This window comes from Colias eurytheme, chromosome 16, assembly GCF_061535395.1.
Source record: "Colias eurytheme isolate Ceu_HAF_F1 chromosome 16, ilColEury1 Martin Lab GWU primary, whole genome shotgun sequence".
In the NCBI taxonomy this organism is placed as follows: Eukaryota; Metazoa; Arthropoda; class Insecta; order Lepidoptera; family Pieridae; genus Colias; species Colias eurytheme.
This window is the reverse complement of record NC_142995.1, coordinates 4,237,866-4,258,706: the sequence shown is the minus strand read 5'-3', so window position 1 is coordinate 4,258,706 and position 20,841 is coordinate 4,237,866. Positions and strand designations below refer to the sequence as shown.

At 31.3% G+C, this 20,841-nt stretch overlaps 1 protein-coding gene across 9 annotated transcripts in view; it reads right to left on the bottom strand.

Moving 5' to 3' along the window:
* The window catches only part of Ih (hyperpolarization activated cyclic nucleotide gated potassium channel Ih), a 201,308-nt gene that overhangs the window by 49,117 nt on the left and 131,350 nt on the right, over nt 1–20,841 (bottom strand). For 7 of the 9 annotated variants that reach the window (XM_090110932.1, XM_090110931.1, XM_090110933.1 and 4 more), the window contains one exon: nt 3,855–4,131. In XM_090110932.1, the coding sequence (XP_089967058.1) occupies nt 3,855–4,131 (277 nt within the window). Of the gene's footprint in view, nt 1–3,854; nt 4,132–9,794; nt 10,031–20,841 lie in introns of all 9 variants that reach the window. The other 2 variants (XM_090110938.1, XM_090110939.1) reach the window with 1 other exon arrangement.

Genomic DNA, 20,841 nt, shown 5'->3' with positions numbered 1-20,841 from the left:
TTTATACTTCTGTTATATGTACTTAGTGATTTTATGTGTGAATATAGCAAGAATATAGACATTCCATATACTAAGTACTTAACATCATGGACTTTGGATTTAGGTTTTGTTAAAATGAATGTATAATGCGTAATTTTCTAAAGATTTCATACAGGGCAGTGATGTTGATGTGTGTGTGTCAATTTAAAATAACTGTAAAAATCAAATTAATTGCATTCAAATTTATGAAAAAAGTACAAGCTGCATTACGGAAAAAGAATAAAAAGAATCCAAAAAGAATGTATCATTGTGGTATCATTCGTCCACGACATTGTTTACCTCGGTCGAACATTGTTTACGAATTCCAACACCATTTCCGTTAATAACTATTGTCACACTATTTAGACCGGGAGATACTGACACAAAATTTCGAGTCATTTGTAACAGGATGGCGGTTCTACAGGGTTCTTAGTACGCAATGACAAAAAGAAAAATGATGGTGTGAACGCTGGTACCGGCGGCTTAGTCGCGTGGGCGTTAGTCGAACTCGTCGGAAAATAGCGAAAGTCAAACGATTTGTAACAGTATGGCACTTATTTTTCCTGTAAGTTTGAGGATCAACGAATATAAATACAAAATTTCAAAGATCTAGGTGTTGGAAATCTTCACTTATACAAATTAATAATAAATTTATTTTTCAAGTATGACAGCACTTTTTCCCCCTACTAGAAGTATGGCAAATATAATAATGGTCACATTTTATCAAATACTCTCCAAAAATCCAAATGCAATACTGGTACAAAAAGATAGGCGAAATAAAAAAAAATTGCAGATTTTCGGCGGTATGGCGACCATTTGGAATCGTCCGAAAAGTATGGCATGGCGATTTTCGTAAATGGCTGCACGACGATGGTTACCTGCGCAAAAGTTAGCCTGGTACAAATGATTGAATAATTGTTTTTTTTAAATCAACACAATCGCGTCGGTATGGCGGGCTGTAAGTCATACCGGAAAAGTATGGCATGACACTACCGCCTACTTCTTTTTTATGGGCTATCGGTAAATTCTAAAATTTTTGTGTTACAAATCGTTTGACTTTCGCTATTTTTCCGACGAGTTCGACTAACGCCCACGCGACTAAGCCACCGGTACCAGCGTTCACACCATCATTTTTCTTTTTGTCATTGCGTACTAAGACCCCTGTAGAACCGCCATCCTGTTACAAATGACTCGAAATTTTGTGTCAGTATCTCCCGGTCTAATTGTTTTCAATTGGTTTTTATTCAAATGACATTATTCAATGCACCTTATAAACGTTTATTTGTTTTTCTCACCTAATGTATTTTTAACTACTTCAATAATGTATAATGCATATCATACGTAGTAGGATAGTTAATTTATCTAATGAAGTAACAACGAATGACAGTGAATATATGATAATAACCAACAAAAGATCTTTTTCATTTTCCTAAATGCTAAAACCATTTAAAAATTTCAGTATATAATTAGAAGTCTTTATTTTTTTGCAATCAAGTATATTCATGTATGAAAGCTAAAATGCGGTCCTGAATGCCTTTTTAAATAACCTGGATAAAGTTGGCTTAATGGCGCTCGCTGCAACGCAAATTAACTTTTAATGTAATGGCCATGTTTGATAGACTGTTAAGAATATTATGCGCCATAATTCATTATTGCTTTTCAATAAAAGCGACGTTAAATTGTATACAATTTAGGTTATTTTTGTTTATTTAAAGCTCGGAAAATGCCTTTTCTTAGTGTTTATAAAGAATTTTTAATATGTTTATACGCAAATGCATTAAAAAAAACCAAATTGATATAAAATGATATCCTTAGTGTAATAACTTAGTGTAAAAATTAATAAGTAATAACCAATAAATAATATCCAAGATTTGGGTTAATACTAACAAATCTCACATTTTTCTTCGAAAAATTATTCAATTTAATACGAAAATAATCATTTAAACAAGTTTAGAGATAAAATTAAACCTCAGAATCAATTTTATTTACATTTCCACATAAACTTTGAGTTTGGAAGGAAAATATAAAGTTTATTTTACTTGAATCTCAGAACGTACTCTCAAGTTATTTAGCTGGGTTAAGTAACTCCAAGGGACTTAAATCTAATTAAAATTGTGTATTCATAGCATTTTGTAGGAGGCGATACATTTAATGAGACTGGCAAACATTTGTTATGTAAGTAGTTTAGTAGATAGACCTTGTGTCACCTAGCTATTACCTCCTTGAGACTTATTTGATTTATTTCTATAAAATTAGTATGTATATCTCCTTTTACATCTATTTTAACCAAAAAAGTCGATAAAACAAATTCCAATAATATAAGTTTGTGTCAAGGAAAGATATAAATAATTTGGAAAATCCAAAAGTGCACGCCTCATAATTTTTTTTTAATAAATATTTATTAATTATTATTTTTGTTTATTTAATAACAATTAAACCACATCGAATCAGACCCTGAAAAATGAAAGGGTTCTATTCCTGAGCATACTCAAGCGTAAGAGAAAAAAAAAGACTCGATTAGTAAAGTATTTCGGTCGCTATCGTGTTAACAAGAAAAAGGATCCGCACATACAGACACACGGACGTCCAAGACAGAACTTTTTTAAACTGTTTTTTAACTAGTTTAAATTACAAAAATGACATCAAAAATATCATGAACGTTAAAAATAGTGTTTTTTCTTAATATGTGTGTGTATGTATTATCTTACAAATGCAATGTATGATACATAAAGACATTTTAAGTTTGAAAAATCAGATGTTTTGCGCGAAGTGACAGTAGTACCCACCTCAACGCTTCGCTTATGAGGCGTGCAATAACAATTTTACTATAGAACATAAAATACAAAGACTTCTATTTCTAACTCATATTTTATAACAAATTTTAAAAGTACTTTTCCTTTATTAATTATTGTCGACCGTATTACAGCACTGCGGCTAGAAATACTCTCAGAAGTATTTACTATTTACGTAACTACAACCAGACTAAGTGTTACGTTAGTTGTAATTAATTCAGTCCAATAAGAGGATCGTGGCCGTTCCATAGATCTATACTGAGTAGTGAATACTACTGAATCATGAATGTAATAGTATTGATAACCAAATTTCGACCACGGCGGTCAATTTCGACTAACACGAACATGTGGAAGATATAAATGCCAATGCTCCAATGCTTCAATAAACTGTTAACACAATTATATTTTCTATTCCATCACTCTCATAGTCCGAATATGGGGGATGGAAGTCTGTTACTGCTTCAGACAGATCAGATACAAGAACTATTAATAAGTATCCCATACATGTGCTACATCAATATCCAATTATAGAAAACATTCCGTTAAAAATGAATACCCAGACGTACAATGATCAAAGAAAATTTATCTATTAGCGATAACATCTATTTTATTACCTTGTCACAGACGTGCATAAAATTGATAGATATCCCTACGATTCCGTCTTATTTCCTGCAAGAGGAATTACGTGAGATCCAATTTGAAGTTACGACCGGCGTCGTAAATTGTACATAGTTGCCATTTATTACATCTCCATTTCAAAAATGTATTTAAGTGATGAGTAATCTATAGGTTGGTGACGATATTCTTGGTATTTATTTTCATAATATACCTGAATGAATTCCATCTTTTTGGCAATTGTTCAATTTCAATTTCCTAAGAAAAGTAATATATATCAAAAAAAGATTGGAATGTTTATTATCGGATAATTAGGATTAACATCTCCAACGAATTCTAAAATAACGTAATTCGAAAAATTTATGGTCGCAAGAAGTTCTACCAACCTATTTCTTTTTCCATATCTAAGTTCGATGCTAAAGGACATACCTGAAACTACTGCACGGGTGTATAACCCAGTGGCCAGCCGCCTTCTGCCTGATGCGTTCTTTCATCAGCGCCTTCTTCGAGCCGAACAGCTTCATGGCGAGTTTGTTGTCGGTGGGTTGGAAGAGCGCCTGTAGCTGGTTTCTGAGGAAGCCCTGCTTGGCGTCTGGGGCTGGGGGCGCTGGCTCCACGGGTGTGCCGTACAATGACACATCGTCCAAGCCACCGAAATGGACTTTGCCGGTGCCGCTGCCTTGTTTCAGCGACATATCGGCGTCGCCTGTAAGTAAAATGATGTGTTAGATACTTTATAATTGTAATTTTCGAAAATATATAGTAACGTATTGGTTTAAACTGTTCAATATCAGTTTGGCCGTAATCTAGCCCTTCTTCTGAAATAAAAAGTTCGTTCAAAATTACAGAAAGACTAGATAATATAAGGAAAAATATTGTGGATGTAATAGATATTTTTGTAGATTATCATAGTTCGTATGCAGATGAATAGAGCAGACGAAATTTATTATTCGTTGGTCGTTTAAGGATGAGTGGGTAAGCTAAATAACAGTTCTGAATGCATAATGCCTTCATAATAATGTATTAAGAAATAGAAAAAGAGACAGATAAGATATATTCTCTACATAATATTCAGAAAACGGCATAAAGATTATGAAAGACAGACACTGTAATGATAAAAGAAGACGATACTTATGATTAGCTTGGCTTCACAAATTTACTGACTACGAGCTTAATGGTATCATAATATCTCATCTTTTTGGCAACAGACAACGCTCTTTATGAATATGAATTAAGAGTCCTTATCGATTTTAGAGTGATTTTTACTTGTTTCTGTAATTCTTTAGACGCTCGTTTAACAAAACTAAATTAGTAACAATGTGTGATGATATCTTAAATTAAAGATTCATTCAATATCTAAAATACGTTCGAGACAATTTATTGATATTCATTGTCCAGTTTGTTTAATAGCCAATAACCTAAGGCGTGTTTCAATTTTTTCCATGCGGGACGTTCGTGTCTTTGTATTTTACACGGAATTTAATAGAAGAAGTTTTCTTATAAAATATACTACAGTAAAGACACTGAGACATCCTAAAATATGTTCGAGGCAATTTATGTACTTTTATTGAAAAATTCAAAGAACATCTAAGTTAAAATAGCCTTACTTTGATGAAATTTTATGCGTATATGGCGTCGAATTTCTAGTTCTTACAACAGGGTTAAAAAAAATAAAAAATACACACTAAATGATAGGTTAATGCTTAAAAATTTGCAATAAAAAAAATACATATTATATGTTTTATGAAAGAAATGGAATAATTTAAAGTTCTCTAGAATTTTAGATTATATACGGGAGCGCAAACGTTGCTACGGCAGATCTATATAATCGAATATTCTAGAGAATTTTAAATTATACCATTACTTTCATATAACATAGTAGTTAGTTTTTTTAAACGAGCTCGTAAAGAATTAAAGAAACAAGTCAAAATCACTCTTAAAATCGATACGGCCTCTTAAGATAAGAACAAAAAAGACGATATGTAGATTGATATAATGAGTGTCTGTGGTTTCATATAGTTTATATGTAACAGTTGGTTGAATATGTTGCGGAATGATAAGGCCTGTTGTCTTATGGAGATGATATAATCGATTTGGTATGTTTATTTCAGTCTGAACTTGAGAAGAATCTTAGCGATAATCAAGTGATGTAGGTATTGGAAGAAGTAACGCCGGTTAAAAAGGATTTAACAATACATTACTATAAGACTGATTTCTTTGTCGACTTATGTGAGTCTTGTTGAAAGTATTTATTTGTTGCAACAGCAAATTTAAATAAATGTTTAAAAAATCTTGGTATAGGAAAGTATTTCATAAATGCGAGATTCCAACCATGAAGTAATTTCCACGTTAATAACACTGACGCCAAGGAGACTCGATTTAATTAGTGACTCCGTCTAGTTATTAAAACTACAGTCATTGATTAATAATTTTTTCAAGCGCACTTGAACAATATGTATTTATGCACCCATTGTGTAGATAAAGCTTAGTTTTGAATATCAAATTAAATTACCCATCATATTACTAAGCTTCCGTTTAAATTTAGACGAAAATCGAGTAATATTACTGAAAAAAAAACAGAACTAAGATTTATCGTACTTTTTTGCGATAGGTTCACCTAACTATTTGCAATTGTACTACCTAACAGCTTAAAGCGTAAAAAATAGGTAACAGAAAAATATTAACAAATGACGACACGTAACAAGCTAACAAATCCCTTGTATATCATAGACCTGTTACAACATAGGATACAATGCAAAAGCTGTAAACTATCAACGCGTTACAGATTTCATTGCACCCTCGCAAACGTTTATTAATCTAGTTCAGCAAGAAGATTGAATGAATTCAATGACCGTTCCACAATAGCATATGCAGCCGAAACCAATCGCTGTAAGGGCATTGAGGCACAATGGCTGAGGAGCGGCAATCAAGGCAAATGGTTATTGTTCTTTCCAATGTGTGCGTTTAGTTCGACCGTGTTTAGTATAAAATGCTTCCTGTTTGAACAATACGAACACAAGCGTAATACCTGTAAGTGTTCCGGTGTAAAAAAATTAAATGGCTGAAAGTTGATCGGTAAAATGTTATTGCAGATTTTATGGAAGTGAAATGCAACGGAGAGAAATGTTTCTTTTTTGAATTAGAAATAAATAAAGAAAATGTTGTCATAAGTAATTAACTTTGTTTAACTCGATGAGATTCAGAAAAAAAGTGATGAAAATGAACTTGACGATTACGAGCTTTTGAAGATAAGTCGTTGATAGTATGAAAATTAAAACTTCGTTGTTTTTCATAACATTCACAACGAGTGAGAGAGAAAAAAATCTCCTAAAGAAATAATATGGATTTTGTTTATTAAATACAAAGTCTAAAAAATGAAAGAGGAAATTATTGTAAGTAATTGCGCATTTAGCACACCATTATTAAATGAACATGCGAAAAACGACAAAATCTTTTACCAGCTATTGTTTATTAACTTAAACACTTAATTGAGTTTCTGTCATACTACCATTATGATTACACACGAGTAAAAAATATTAAATTTATAATCATATTCTTGGTATGATGATACATAATAATACCTATGTTTAAAGCGCTTAATATCCTGTCACTAATATGCATAGCTTGATGCAAACAAATAACTTTAATTTGTAATTACCTTGTCTCAATGTAACAAAAGATAATAATATATTGTTAAATATTCATCTTTCGTAGTTTTAGAATGTTTCTATGAAATCATAAAGTGTTATATTTCTAGACTTTGATCTTAAAACAAAACAGTATATTGTAGCATGTATAAAAAAACAATGACGTATGAAAAATGTACGTAGTTCAATAAAGTTTGATATAAATTAATCAAGCTTCTGTACACATGATCTGGCGTAAAGTTGATGAATGTGATGACGACATTTGATACACAACAGTGCATGGCGCTAAATGTGGAAACTAAATCATAGTACTTATTCTATTAAAAGATTTTAAACCACGCTAAATTTTAACACGTGCATTGACTTGCAAATGTTCTTAGGATGGAATTTGAATGGATATTTTTTGTTCGTTTTCGATGCAATTTTTAAATGTGATAGCATAATGATGAATAAAAATATAGAAATTGATGTGTTTTTGTGTCCATATTGGATTGTATTTGTATATCGTAAAATTTACTGAAATTGAGTACTTATTGCATGAATTTTATAGTTTGAGGCAATAGTTCATTCATTCAGTTGATGTTGTCTACAGTTAGAAAAAGCTATTTCAAAACTATCGTCACATAAAAATCACAGTATAAATCTCATTAAGGGACAAATAGAACATGATTATTATCAGTAAGTAAACTGGCCCTTAATCTCTTCATTAGTGAAAGCGAAAATGAACCATAGACGTAGAACAAACATGCATTCATTTGATTGTCTAGGACAGCTATACCGTGGACTTGGCATAACAGCTGATAAAACACGATTAACAATGAGCCAGCGACACTTCATTGATACAAGTGTACGAGGATGGCAATGAGAACTATCGAGCTAAACTATCTTGGCTTATTTGATCATTTCTGAACCTTAAGATACATATAAATAAGTCTATATTTCACGTACAAACGTAACTTATTAATGTATTTTTCAGCTAAAGACTTAACGTTAATTTATTCCATAAATAAGCCAATGTTACAAATAAAACATTTTTAGTTCGTTATACACAACAAGGTTTTGATGGATTAAAAATCTATAGCGCTGTCTATCCGTGTCTATGCATAAATTAAACGCTGAAAATATAAAACGTGTTTTTACTGGCGTGACAGTTTATATCGAAACAGATTACCTTATTTCAGCTTTAACACCTACAAGTAATAAATTTTAAGCACAGCTTAATGTTTGAGGTTATGAATTTTATTATAATTTAAGTTTCAGACATGAATCAATATTGAAAAAAATTTTTTTAACTCTTTTCATATTCAATACCTTTTTAACTGTGCATCACGACAATTTAAAAAGGAAAACATTAAAGGTTAAGATTAGAAAAGAAGAATAATAATGATAAACTTGCATGCTGATCGTAAAAATAACAGTAAATCAATGAATAAGTAATGTAAACAATGTAAAAACCATACGAACTTATATTAATATTTGTCCACTATGCTCTAAAAAGATAATCCATGTCATTTAAAGCAAATTCAATGTTAAAGGGCTGTAGTGTCCAAGTTAATTAGTTCCTTAGGATGTGTGGTCACGAGATATGGCCACGTGATTGTTGTAGGAATGACAAATCAGTGGTGTTTATTGTACCTCAGAAGGCGTAAAACAAGTTATAATTAAAGGGAGAAATTATCAAATTATTCAATCATACAATTTAGCTAAGGCAGATTTCTTAGTAAAAAATATTTTCATGTCGTTAATAATAAATGACGACGTAACAAACTTTTTAGCACTGCTTTGAATTAATACTTTTCTTCAGTTTTCGTTGGAGAGAATAATTTTGTGAAATATAATACCAACCTTTATACTCCTCTCAATATAAACATTATCTACAAGGGAGAAAATAGACATCTGCAGTCAATTATAAGACTGTTAAAAATAGATAAAGGATAAGTTTGTTAAGGAATATTGAGTACAATGTTAAATTCAAGTTAGTACACATTAACACTGCTATTATGATTTAAAGCTATTCATTTAAAGTCGATTAAGCTTATCAGAGTTTTGCATCCCTTCCGGCCTGCGGTAGCGACACAATAAATTTCCAAAAACATTAAAACATAAATTTATAAAAAATTTATAAAATGTTTTAATTTCAACATTAAAACATTTTGCTTTTAAACTTAAGAGAAATATATGAAAACATGTTATGTAGATCGATATGTGTTTACAAAATATGGCGTTTTTATTTTGAAACAATCGGTTCAGAAATTAGTCATGTTATAATAGCCACAAGGCGTATAAAATTGTGATTTATCAACGCATTTTCCTCTCAGAGGAAAATATGCAATAACGAGGAATGCTAAGAGTTATCATTCCATGGCTATCGAGAATTTTGATTAATAGTTTGCGTAATAAATTGCAATTTGTCATATTTGTTTTTTTCATACTTTTGTTAAATATAGAATGTAGTGTGTAAGTATTGAACGTTACACGAAAAAAAAATAGATTACTCGAAAATTTTCATTTTCATTTATATAGCATCGTTTTGTTTACATGTTACATAAGATAAAAAATATAAGAGTCAAATTAGTAGATTCATGAAAAATATTTTATATTGTAGAGAAAGCGTTACTGGTAAATTGCATTTCACATGATGTCATATAGGTAGTTCATAAAAAAATTTTGCAGATATTTTTTAATAATGCTGTTGCATGCCAGGATTATTACAACAACTTACCTTTAGGCATTTTGGATGGTGTTCGTTTAAATTTTCCTTTAAACGAAGCCGTGATGATTGGTTTTATTTACAGCCAGGTTAAATATAACATCTCATGCGGACATCGCATAGACTAACAAAAACACAGACAGCACCGACATATACACCACAGATTAGTTTCACACAAATACGCTCTACTTTCTTATTTGTACTATAAATTCTATTCCTAGTTGACTAAGTTTTGGCTTTGGATTTGGCTGAAAAACAAATTGTTCATTAGATATAAGACCACACGAATTTTAAATGATTTGACGTTGTCGATCAATTAAAAAGCTCATTAAAGTTTGTTTGTGAAGCTTCCGTTAAGTCGCATAAGAGCATTGACCAGGCTATATTTATTTTTAAGGTTGATGTTCCGACCGTCCCTCCATACATTTTTGATTACCTCTAAACACTTAACACAGACACTATTTCTTTAAAACTAATCATTTTATCACTTCTCTATAATGAAATGTGTGCGCGTTCGACCTTTTTAATCAATAATTTACAATATTTACTTAGAAAAACAACAGTAAAATACCGGAAAAATTTGACACTTCTACAGTAGTGTGCGTGACTTTTGCCAAGCGAAACACGACATAAAGCACGACATCTAGCGCATAGACTATATACTTATTACAGATCTAGCGCGTCAATGTCTAAACGAAAGGCGATGTTTAGACATTGACGCGCTAGATGTCGTGCATTCGCGTTCGTTATCTTATGCATAATGAGCATAATTCTAATAAATCAAAGTTCTGTGTAAAAATTGAGTAATTTCATTTCCAATCGTTCAAAGAAAATAACAATAAAATAAAATAAAACTAATGACCTTAGAAACTATGTTTTTTTTTATTTATTACTCATTATTGTTCGTCCGTCGTAGGTCTGTAAACTGTATTGTACACTGAAGGTAAATGGTACTGTAGGTACTTTAGTTCGGCGTCGTCGCTCGTCGGCTTGATATAAAATTACATTCTTGATTTCATTGACACGCGCTATGATTTGCGCGCGGAATTTCTTGTGTTGTGAATTTATTTTTGTATGCTATGCATTTTAATTGATTCAAATTGCAATGTTTCTCTAGTATGCATTTGAGACTATATTGTAAATTGTAATAATTGATCGTGGGTATAGTAATTAATTATTCTAATAACGCAATTAGTAATATATGTATTTTCGGTGGGATTCAAAACAAAAAATTGGCCCGTGATTTTTATGAAATTTCACCACATTGCAAATCACATCAATCATAGTTCATACACATGTATGACGAAAGTGATTAGTATTGTGGCTAACATTGACTCATCAGTTCATCACTGAAACCAGTGATAAATCAGTACCTATATCATATTGTGTTTGAATATTTTTAAACAATGATATAAGTATACAATTATTATAAATCGGTAAACTATCAAAGTAATCACAAACTTGCAAACATTGGTAAAATGTCCAGTAGTTTATGAGCCTATTCATTACAATTTACAATCAAACAAACAAACAAAGTTTTCCTCTTTATAATATTAGTGTAGACAAACACTATGAATACGATCACTAATGCAAATTCGGGGATTTTCTAATTATTGCTAAATAATAATTGAATTCGTTTTGAAATACTCTATAATTTTTAGTGTATAAATAGACATTTATAATGTGGTGCTCATTTTTTTTGTACTGCTAACGCTATTGTAGGTACCTATTTTCGTTGTTTTATTTCAAGTGAACACGGCCATACAATTTTGTCACGAGCCGCCTATGATTGTAGGTACTTTTGTTAGGCTCCTTCGTCGTCCGCGTCGGCTCGAAAGTTCTTGATTTCATTGTCACGCGCTATGATTTGCGCGCGGATTTTCTTGTGTTGTGAATTTATTTTTGTATTATTATTATTTTTTATTTATTTTTTTATTTTATTGATTCAAATAAAATATTTCACTAGTATGCATTTGAGACTATATTGTATTATGTATAATTTATCGTAGGTATAGTTATTCTTATAACGCAGTTATATTTTCGGTGGGACAATTTGACCCGTGATTTTTCTGAAATATCACCACGTTGCAAATCACATCAATCATACACACGTATGACGAAAGTATAGTGGCTATAATTGACTCATCAGTTCATCACTGAAACCAGTGATAAATCAGTACATATATCATATTTTATTGTGTTTGAATATTTTTTAAACAACGATATAGGTATACAATATTATTATAAATCGGTAAACTACCAAAGTACTTCCGAATTTTCAGACAGACAAACAAGTAGTTTGAACACGCAGTTTTCTTATACTAGTAGCAAAAATCAAAACCATAATATTATGTTTCCCTACTATATTTTACTAAAAGTCGAGTGCGTCGAAATCGTAAATAATAATATGTTTTTCACCTTCCTGGTTATTTTCCCATAGTAAATAGTGTTTTAGGTTTCCTGTTGTAGGTAGGAATAATAATAATTATTCTTACATGTTGGTTATGAAATGTATATTGAAATAATTTACTTTTACAAATCATTAGTGATATAAGTTTTGAGTGAAAATGCTTGGATCAGCATAATATTATATGGTACTTCAAATACATGTTTTGATAAAAAAAACAATAGTGTAATAAAATAAAACTGCGTTTTATTGTAATCAATGTTGACAATTTTAAATTCCAAAATTATTGATCAATAAAATAGTTTACACCAACAAATATAACTTTTATTTTTATAACAATCGTTCATAATATAAACCGTAGCAGGTGGCGTTTTGAAGTTCTGTCTACTCATACAGAAAAATGGAAAACTTGTTTTTTTTGTAAACAATTTATTACTCATGTTGTTTGGCAACTCGAAGCGTGGTCGTCCGTCGTAGGTACTTTTGTTCGGCGTCGCGTCGTCGTCCGCGTCGGCTTGATATAAAACATTCTTGATTTCATTGACACGCGCTATGATTTGCGCGCGGAATTTCTTGTGTTGTGAATTTATTTTTGTATGCTATGCATTTTAATTGAATCAAATTGCAATATTTCTCTAGTATGCATTTGAGACTATATTGTAATAATTGATCGTGGGTAGGTATAGTAATTAATTATTCTAATAACGCAATTATATTTTCGGTGGGATTCAAAACAAAAAATTGGCCCGTGATTTTTATGAAATTTCACCACATTGCAAATTATATATTATACAATTACAATTACAATTATTATAAATCGGTAAACTATCAAAGTAATTACAAACTTGCAAAATATGCTTTTCCGAATTTTCAGACAGACACACAATTTTATTAGTTTGTTTTAGCAAAGTAGGTACCTATACCTATACGCTTACGTCGCGCGTCGCGTCGTCGAAAACGGTGCGCCCAGAAACAAACATACCTAATTCAGTTACAATCCTTTTTTTGTTCCGTAATTTATTGTATTTATTCTAATACGATTTTTTTTATTCGTCGGCCAGTTCTACTAGGTATAAAAAGATAAAATTGAAATATAATTATTGTAGCGACAGCCATATTATGTTACTATGTTTTCGTAAATATGTTTTTCACCTTCCTGGTTATTTTCACATAATCTTATCTTATATATAAAAATGAATCGCAAAATGTGTTGGTAAGCGCATAACTCGAGAACGGCTGAACCGATTTCGATCATTCTTTTTTTATTATATTCCTTGAAGTACGAGGATGGTTTTTATGTAGAGAAAACGTAAATATTATGTACCACGGGCGAAGCCGGGGCGGACCGCTAGTCTTCTTATATATAAAAATGAATCGCAAAATGTGTTGGTAAGCGCATAACTCGAGAACGGCTGAACCGATTTCGATCATTCTTTTTTTATTATATTCCTTGAAGTACGAGGATGGTTTTTATGTAGAGAAAACGTAAATATTATGTACCACGGGCGAAGCCGGGGCGGACCGCTAGTATATATATATATAAATGAATCGCAAAATGTGTTGGTAAGCGCATAACTCGAGAACGGCTGAACCGATTTCGATAATTCTTTTTTTATTATATTCCTTGAAGTACGAGGATGGTTCTTATGTAGAGAAAACGTAAACATGTACCACGGGCGAAGCCGGGGCGGACCGCTAGTCTTCTTATATATAAAAATGAATCGCAAAATGTGTTGGTAAGCGCATAACTCGAGAACGGCTGAACCGATTTCGATAATTCTTTTTTTATTATATCCCTTGAAGTACGAGGATGGTTCTTATAGCTAGAGAGCTAGTTAGTTTAGTTTTAGTGCAGTGGCAGTGTAAATGTTGTTGTTGAGGTTATGTAAATTTAACACTTTAGTTAACTACCAAGATATAAAGAAATGAGGATAGGACACAATAACTATTGGTTGAGGTATTTATAAACTCATAATATACTTTTAAAAAAATTTCTAGAATTAAATTAGAACAGCTGATTCAAAATAGCCTAAAAAATCTTAATAATAATAATTACGCTTCACAGCAAGAAGAAATGTACCATATGTACCCGCACAAAGTCGATATTGTGTTGCCTACCGTTCGACTCAATGGCTAGGGTTGTAACTACCTTTAATAATTATTACCAAACTAATAAACCGAGTGATGCGAAATAACCATAATTCTTTTAGAGTTTGATAAAATGATCAGGCAGGTATTTTCTTTAATCCTCTGAATTCTCGGTTACTAAATTGTATCGTTGAAATTATTCTTAATCGCGTAAATTTAATAAATAATCATATGGAAAACACTTTTCATTTGTTTTTTTACTTTCACGCCCAACTACTATACAATAATTACGTTGTTTCGGTATTTTGACGAGAAAACGCAGGAAACATCCGTTGTATCATTTTAGATAGATTGTATATTTTGTATCTGTAGAATTGAAATCAAAGCTATGTATATGTTGTCTCCATTCTTTTCTTATCGGATTGTTGATCCCAATGCGAATGCGTCACTTAAATTTTATAAAAGACAATTAAGAACATCAAAAATAAAGTGATACGTAAATATTTCACAGTGCAATATATTATATAATTAATAATAATTATATATTTATGAAAAAATAATTACATCAGATTTAATAATAGCAATTGTTTTGAATGTACATAATATGAATAAATGATTACATCATAATAGTAATAATTACAATTGTTTTATTTCCCATTTGTTGCAACCCTAGCATATCTTCATGTAGCAGCAGAAGTACCTACACTGGCGGCGCGGCGGCATCGTGCGACATCAAAGGCATTGCCTTACTAGGTAAGTTTATAATGACTCATTTCTTTTATTATATAATTTACGTTTTACTTTTACAGAATCCGATTCAATGGATTATGAAGACGAGTCACACAACGCCATACGATAGTGATGATGAATGAACATTTCAATAAATGCATGCGTGTTTTTTTATGTTGTTTTGTAATTGTTAATTGTTTCTTAAATAAAGAAATAAACTAAATATTTAAATGATGATTTGTTATTTGCAACACAACTTTATATTTGAGATTCTTTACAAATGTATATTTAGTTTTGTATCATCAAATTTATAAATTTTATTCCATAGTTTTCAAAATTAAATGTAAATGACCATAAAAACATTAATAAAGTAAATCATTGATGTAAGGTCAGGGAACGTAATACATATATACATCTGACCATGTAGAAGCTAAGTCTTGTTGACTGCTGAAGTCTGTAAAGTTTTGTTGTCTGCTGAAGTCTGTACGCAATGAAAATGTTTGCCGTTTCGAAAATAAGTTTTTAAGACCCTAATAAATAAAATATATGTATATATAATGGCAGATCTGGTCAAATACTTTCAAAATTGTATTTTTTTCAGCACTTTCATAAGTGTCTGCCAGAATGTTATCCGCGTGATAATGGTCTGCCATTGTTATTTTCCGATAGTAATAATAATCTATTTTCAAATATCAAAATGGCAGACGTGGTCAAATGGTTTCAAAGTTCGCCAAAAATTTCCACCTGTCTTACCTAAGCGCGCGCCCCGTCCACCACTCTGGGCTTAGTGACTCCTCATCTCATGTATAGTAGGTATAGGGGAATCAACACACAAAAATCGAGGTCTGGTCAAATACATACAGGTAGCTTTGCGCTAGCTCTCTAGCTATTACTTCTTATGGAGAGAAAACGTAAACATGTACCACGGGCGAAGCCGGGGCGGACCGCTAGTAAATAATAAAATAATAAATAGTGTATTAGATTTGTTATTGTATCTTGTATACCTACGAATAATTATTCTTACGTCTTGTTGGGAAATGTTCAAATACCTACCTATTGAAATAATTTACTGTTACAAATCATTAGTGTTATTAGTTTTGAGTGAATAGGCATGGATCAGAAATTCAGAATATAATATGCTACTAACTACTCAAATACATACATGTTTACACAACAAACACCACTGACCTCTATAACTATAAGTTATAGAGGTCAGTGACCGTCAGTGACAAACACTATGGATACCTACGCTCGCGAATGCAAATTCGGTGATTTACTAATTATTGATACCTAGTCATTGAATTCGTTTTGAAATAGCCTGTACTTTGTAATTTTTAGTGTTATAGACATTTATAAAATGTGGTGCTCATTTTTTTGTAATAAATCATCCCGAACGCTATTGTATTTTCGTTGTTTTATTTCAAGTGAACACCTAGGTATACAATTTTGTCACGAGCCGCCTCTGGCCTCTGGGTGAAATAAACAAGTCAAATGATTTTTGTTCTAATTGTATTTTGGTAGTAGTTTGTTTAGAATTTACATTACCATTGTTTAATTTTTATTTTGTATTTGCAGTAAAATAAAAAGATGAAAAACTTCATTAGGTATATTGTACGACACCTCACTCTGAATCGCGCTAGCGAAATTTTTTCGTTACAGAGCACATATACAACTTTCGGACAATCTTCATTGAGGCCGGCCGGCAAATCGAGTATGTCGAGAAACTTCACTTATTCGATGGAGGTATTCTACCTTCCTTCCTCCACAGTTGTGGGACCCCGACGTGCATTGAACACGCAGCTTTCTGATACTAGTAGCTAAAATCAAAACCACAGATATGTCTGTGATCAAAACCATAATAATATTTTTACCTATTATTTTACTAAAAGTCGAGTGCATCGAAATCGTAAATATGTTTTTCACCTTCCTGGTTTTTTTTCCATAGTAAATAGTGTTTTTGATTTGTTGTTGTATGAATAATTATTCTTACTTGTTGGTTATGAAATGTATTTTGAAATAATTTACTTTTACAAATCATTACTGATATTAGTTTTGAGTGAAAATGCTTGGATCAGCATAATATCATATTTGCTACTTCAAATACATGTTTTGATTAAAAAAAAACAATAGTGTAATGTAGGTAATAAAATAAAACTGCGTTTTATTGTAGGTAATCAATTTTGACATTATTTATTTCCCAAAATTACAATAAAATAGTTTACGCCAACAAATATAACTTTTATTTTTATAACAATCCTACTTCCTACTAATGCGAAAGTTCATACATGTTTCAAAAGAAAAACTTTTACTTTTACTATTATTTCAATTTATCCGGTTTAATTAAGACTTAATATTGATACATATGATCATTATAAATACAAATAGGAATTAACAATATAACGAATACGTGGCACAACTAAAATTTTACCGATACCACCCGTGGTCATTCTCCTTTGTGGGTCATTTGTAACAGGATGGCGGTTCTACAGCGAAAAAAGAAAAATGATGGTCAGAACGCTGATACCGGATACCTTAAGATACTGTAATATAAAATATTACTAGATTAGATAAAATATTATAGGTAGTATCTTCACCGTGTGTGACGCGCTTTACATTCACGCCATCTAGAGTTAAATCTTTATCATTTTTGTATACGTCTGTGTGTGTAAACGACCCTGTATGCAATGACAGATGTTAAAACGCATAATTTTACCGAATTGGGTGGATTTTAAGGCAATGATATAACATATTTCAATAAAATATAATATTCAGTAACCGCCATGACTATTCCTAGGTTTGATGACTATTCCAATTACGCAAAAACTCAAATAAACTAGAAATGTAGAATTCAGCGCCATCTAGCGGGATATTGGCTGGGAACAGATCGTTGCAATCACCTTAATTTGTGATTTTGTCTATTAACTTAACATAAATATGTCCGAATGTTTTTTGTGAAAAATTATGTTGTTATATGACATTTCGAGATTCGTCGTGTTAATTTGAAAATGTCGCACGTAGACTATATTACCTACTATCTAATTTTGAATAAAAAAAATCTTCACTCATACAAAGTGACTCTATACTCATTTAAGGAGAATTTCCCGCCAATATCCAATCGATGTATCGGATACGTTCGATTTTATTTGATGATTAACCCTGATATTATGCTGTTTATAAATAACATATCCCCCAGCCGAGGTGTAATTTAACGAAGAGTTAAGTGCAAATTGTGTCTCTGAATAGAGTTGAAGACGTCCGACAATTACCAGCCAATTGAGACAAAAGGATAATGTTTGGTCATGTCAAGGTCGACGTCAATTGAGGAGAAAAATTGATGTATTCTTTATTTATTGTTGTCTATATTAATTTTATGTACTTAATCCTGGAGATGGTATGAACGAAAAGTTAGGTGCAGGTTTCTAATTAAATTTTTCAATGCATTCAGGGTTTACGCTTCCACAAGGCATAGCAAAGATATTTTATAAGAAAACATTTCAAAAGGCTTACACACATTACAATATTGTAGTAATAGAAAAATTTTACGGCTAATTAAAGATTAAGCTCAATAAGATCAGAAATAACTAAAGTAAATAACTTTCAATTAAGATAAAGGATTCAGAACTTAAAACGGAAATGATCAGGCTCATTTGTTATTCAGAGTTCTAACTACATAGATGCTCCTCAGCTGAGGGAAGCCATCTTATCCTTATGTTAATAATTTATCAAAGGCTGTTATATTAGGAGAGCGAAGATTATTCTCTATAGTAAAAACAAAAACAATTTGCCGCAAACGTTTAGTTACACGTTTGTCTGTATCAAATAACAAAATGTGGTTTTAAAGTTGGTTATGAAACACAAGGAAAATAACTCTTATTACAATTAAAAACCTATATGTAGGTACAAGTGACTCATTTTATTAATATTCATTTGGAATAAATAGAACAAATTTGATTGCTTTATAAGTCAGAATACGTAATTGGGCTCGTATATTATGCAATAAAATTAGATTTTAGATATAATTAAGAATAATTAATCTGTCACTGTTTTGAAACAATCAAATAACAAGATCTTCATTATTAAAATGACTACAAGGATCAAAAAATATAGGATATTTTTCAGTCTTCACTATACTATAACTAACGTTGACGACTTGCGTTGACGTTTTTTATGGAATCCAAGGATACTGTTTAGAAAATCCATTAAAATATATTTCTAGGTTGTGGTCAGATCGGTCGCGGAAGAATTCCAACCAATACCAGCGGCCCGACGGAACACAGTGCGGTTTTAGTCGGTAAGAATCCGACATAACCCACGGCTCCTTCCCCGGGGGCCGTGGGTATCTTTGGAAGATTTCCCCAATTAAAAAAAAAAGGTTTGGTCAGATACGAGTAAAACAAATATTACCTATTAATAATGCTCCGTTTACCATCCTATAAATATAAAATGTGTAAATCTAGTTCAGCAAGTATTTTTGTATCTTTAAATCTAACCTTATGACCCTTATGTCATGGAAACCATAACAATGGTTATAAAAATAGATATTCTTTGTCACTTCTCGAAAATTTACGATAAGTAGGTCGAACAATCATTTCCTTTTAAGAAATCGTTAGAATGCCCCAAAATCCGTGCTTAATGAATTGCTTGCAACATCTGTTTTAGTTCTGGGTTTTATTTATAAGACACAGGAAATGTGTCTGTTACTACATCTGTATTATTGGCGAGTATTTTAAACAAAGATCAGAATTAGGCGTCCGTGAATAGTTGTTGATATATGTGTAGGAACCTACAGGCTACAATGTAGGGTTGCAACCATAACTAGTAATTTTGTGATGAACGTAATATTTTAGGGTTGCACTCATCATATTTATTGGTTCGGTTCGGTTTTGTGATTTTTCTATAAAAACGTTATCAATTTTAACATGCGATAGCATTATAGTATCATAAAGTATGATTTTTTTAAATATATTAAATAGCATTAATTAAGTGTTCATTTAAATTTCGCTTTAAGAAAAGCCTAAAAAACAAGCCTAAGCCTGTTTATAGTAATTAAGCCAATTTGAGTTTGATTACCTCAATCCTTGTAGTACGTACTTGTGTAGGTTACATAAAAGTACTATCTGATACTATTATATCACGCCAAGAAACGACTGCTAGGACCAATTAGGTAACCTATAAGTAATATATAATTTCAACGTTAGGTAGCAGTTTCTTCAGGCTTATTGAAGTAAAGAAGGATCTTTATAGCTAAAACCTATTATTTTTGAACTAAAGTTTTGAACTATGAATTAATGTATTTACCCATTTATAAAATAATAACAACACAAAACATGAGAGAGGTCATGTTAGGAGGCGCCCTATAACTTAAAATGATCTCTGCCAGGCAACACTTCAGGCAAAGAAAAAACTTAAGCCGTGAAAATGGGAGGCAGTAAACTAGTTGTGGAATTTTATATCTATTATACCTAGTCTTGGTAATAATATATTTCTGTGAGAAGTGTATAATACTAAAATTATAAATGTGATGTGAACTTTGTGCTAGGTATGTGTTTTGCTCTTCTCACCAAATTTGAATGGATTCGGATGCAATTTTAAATTTCAATGCTTTTTTATGAAGTTAAGTTTAAATATACCTATGTATTTCTATTTGCCGTTGTTATAGTAAAACCGTAATAATAATCATCTACTTATTGTTATTTTAAAAGGTAATTATTTAATAAAAGTTAAATGCATTTCACCTCATAAATTATATTAATAATAAAAGCTTGAAATATGACCTCATTATGTTCATTTTATTATGACGCATTTATTTTGGGTTAAATTGTACCACGCATATTG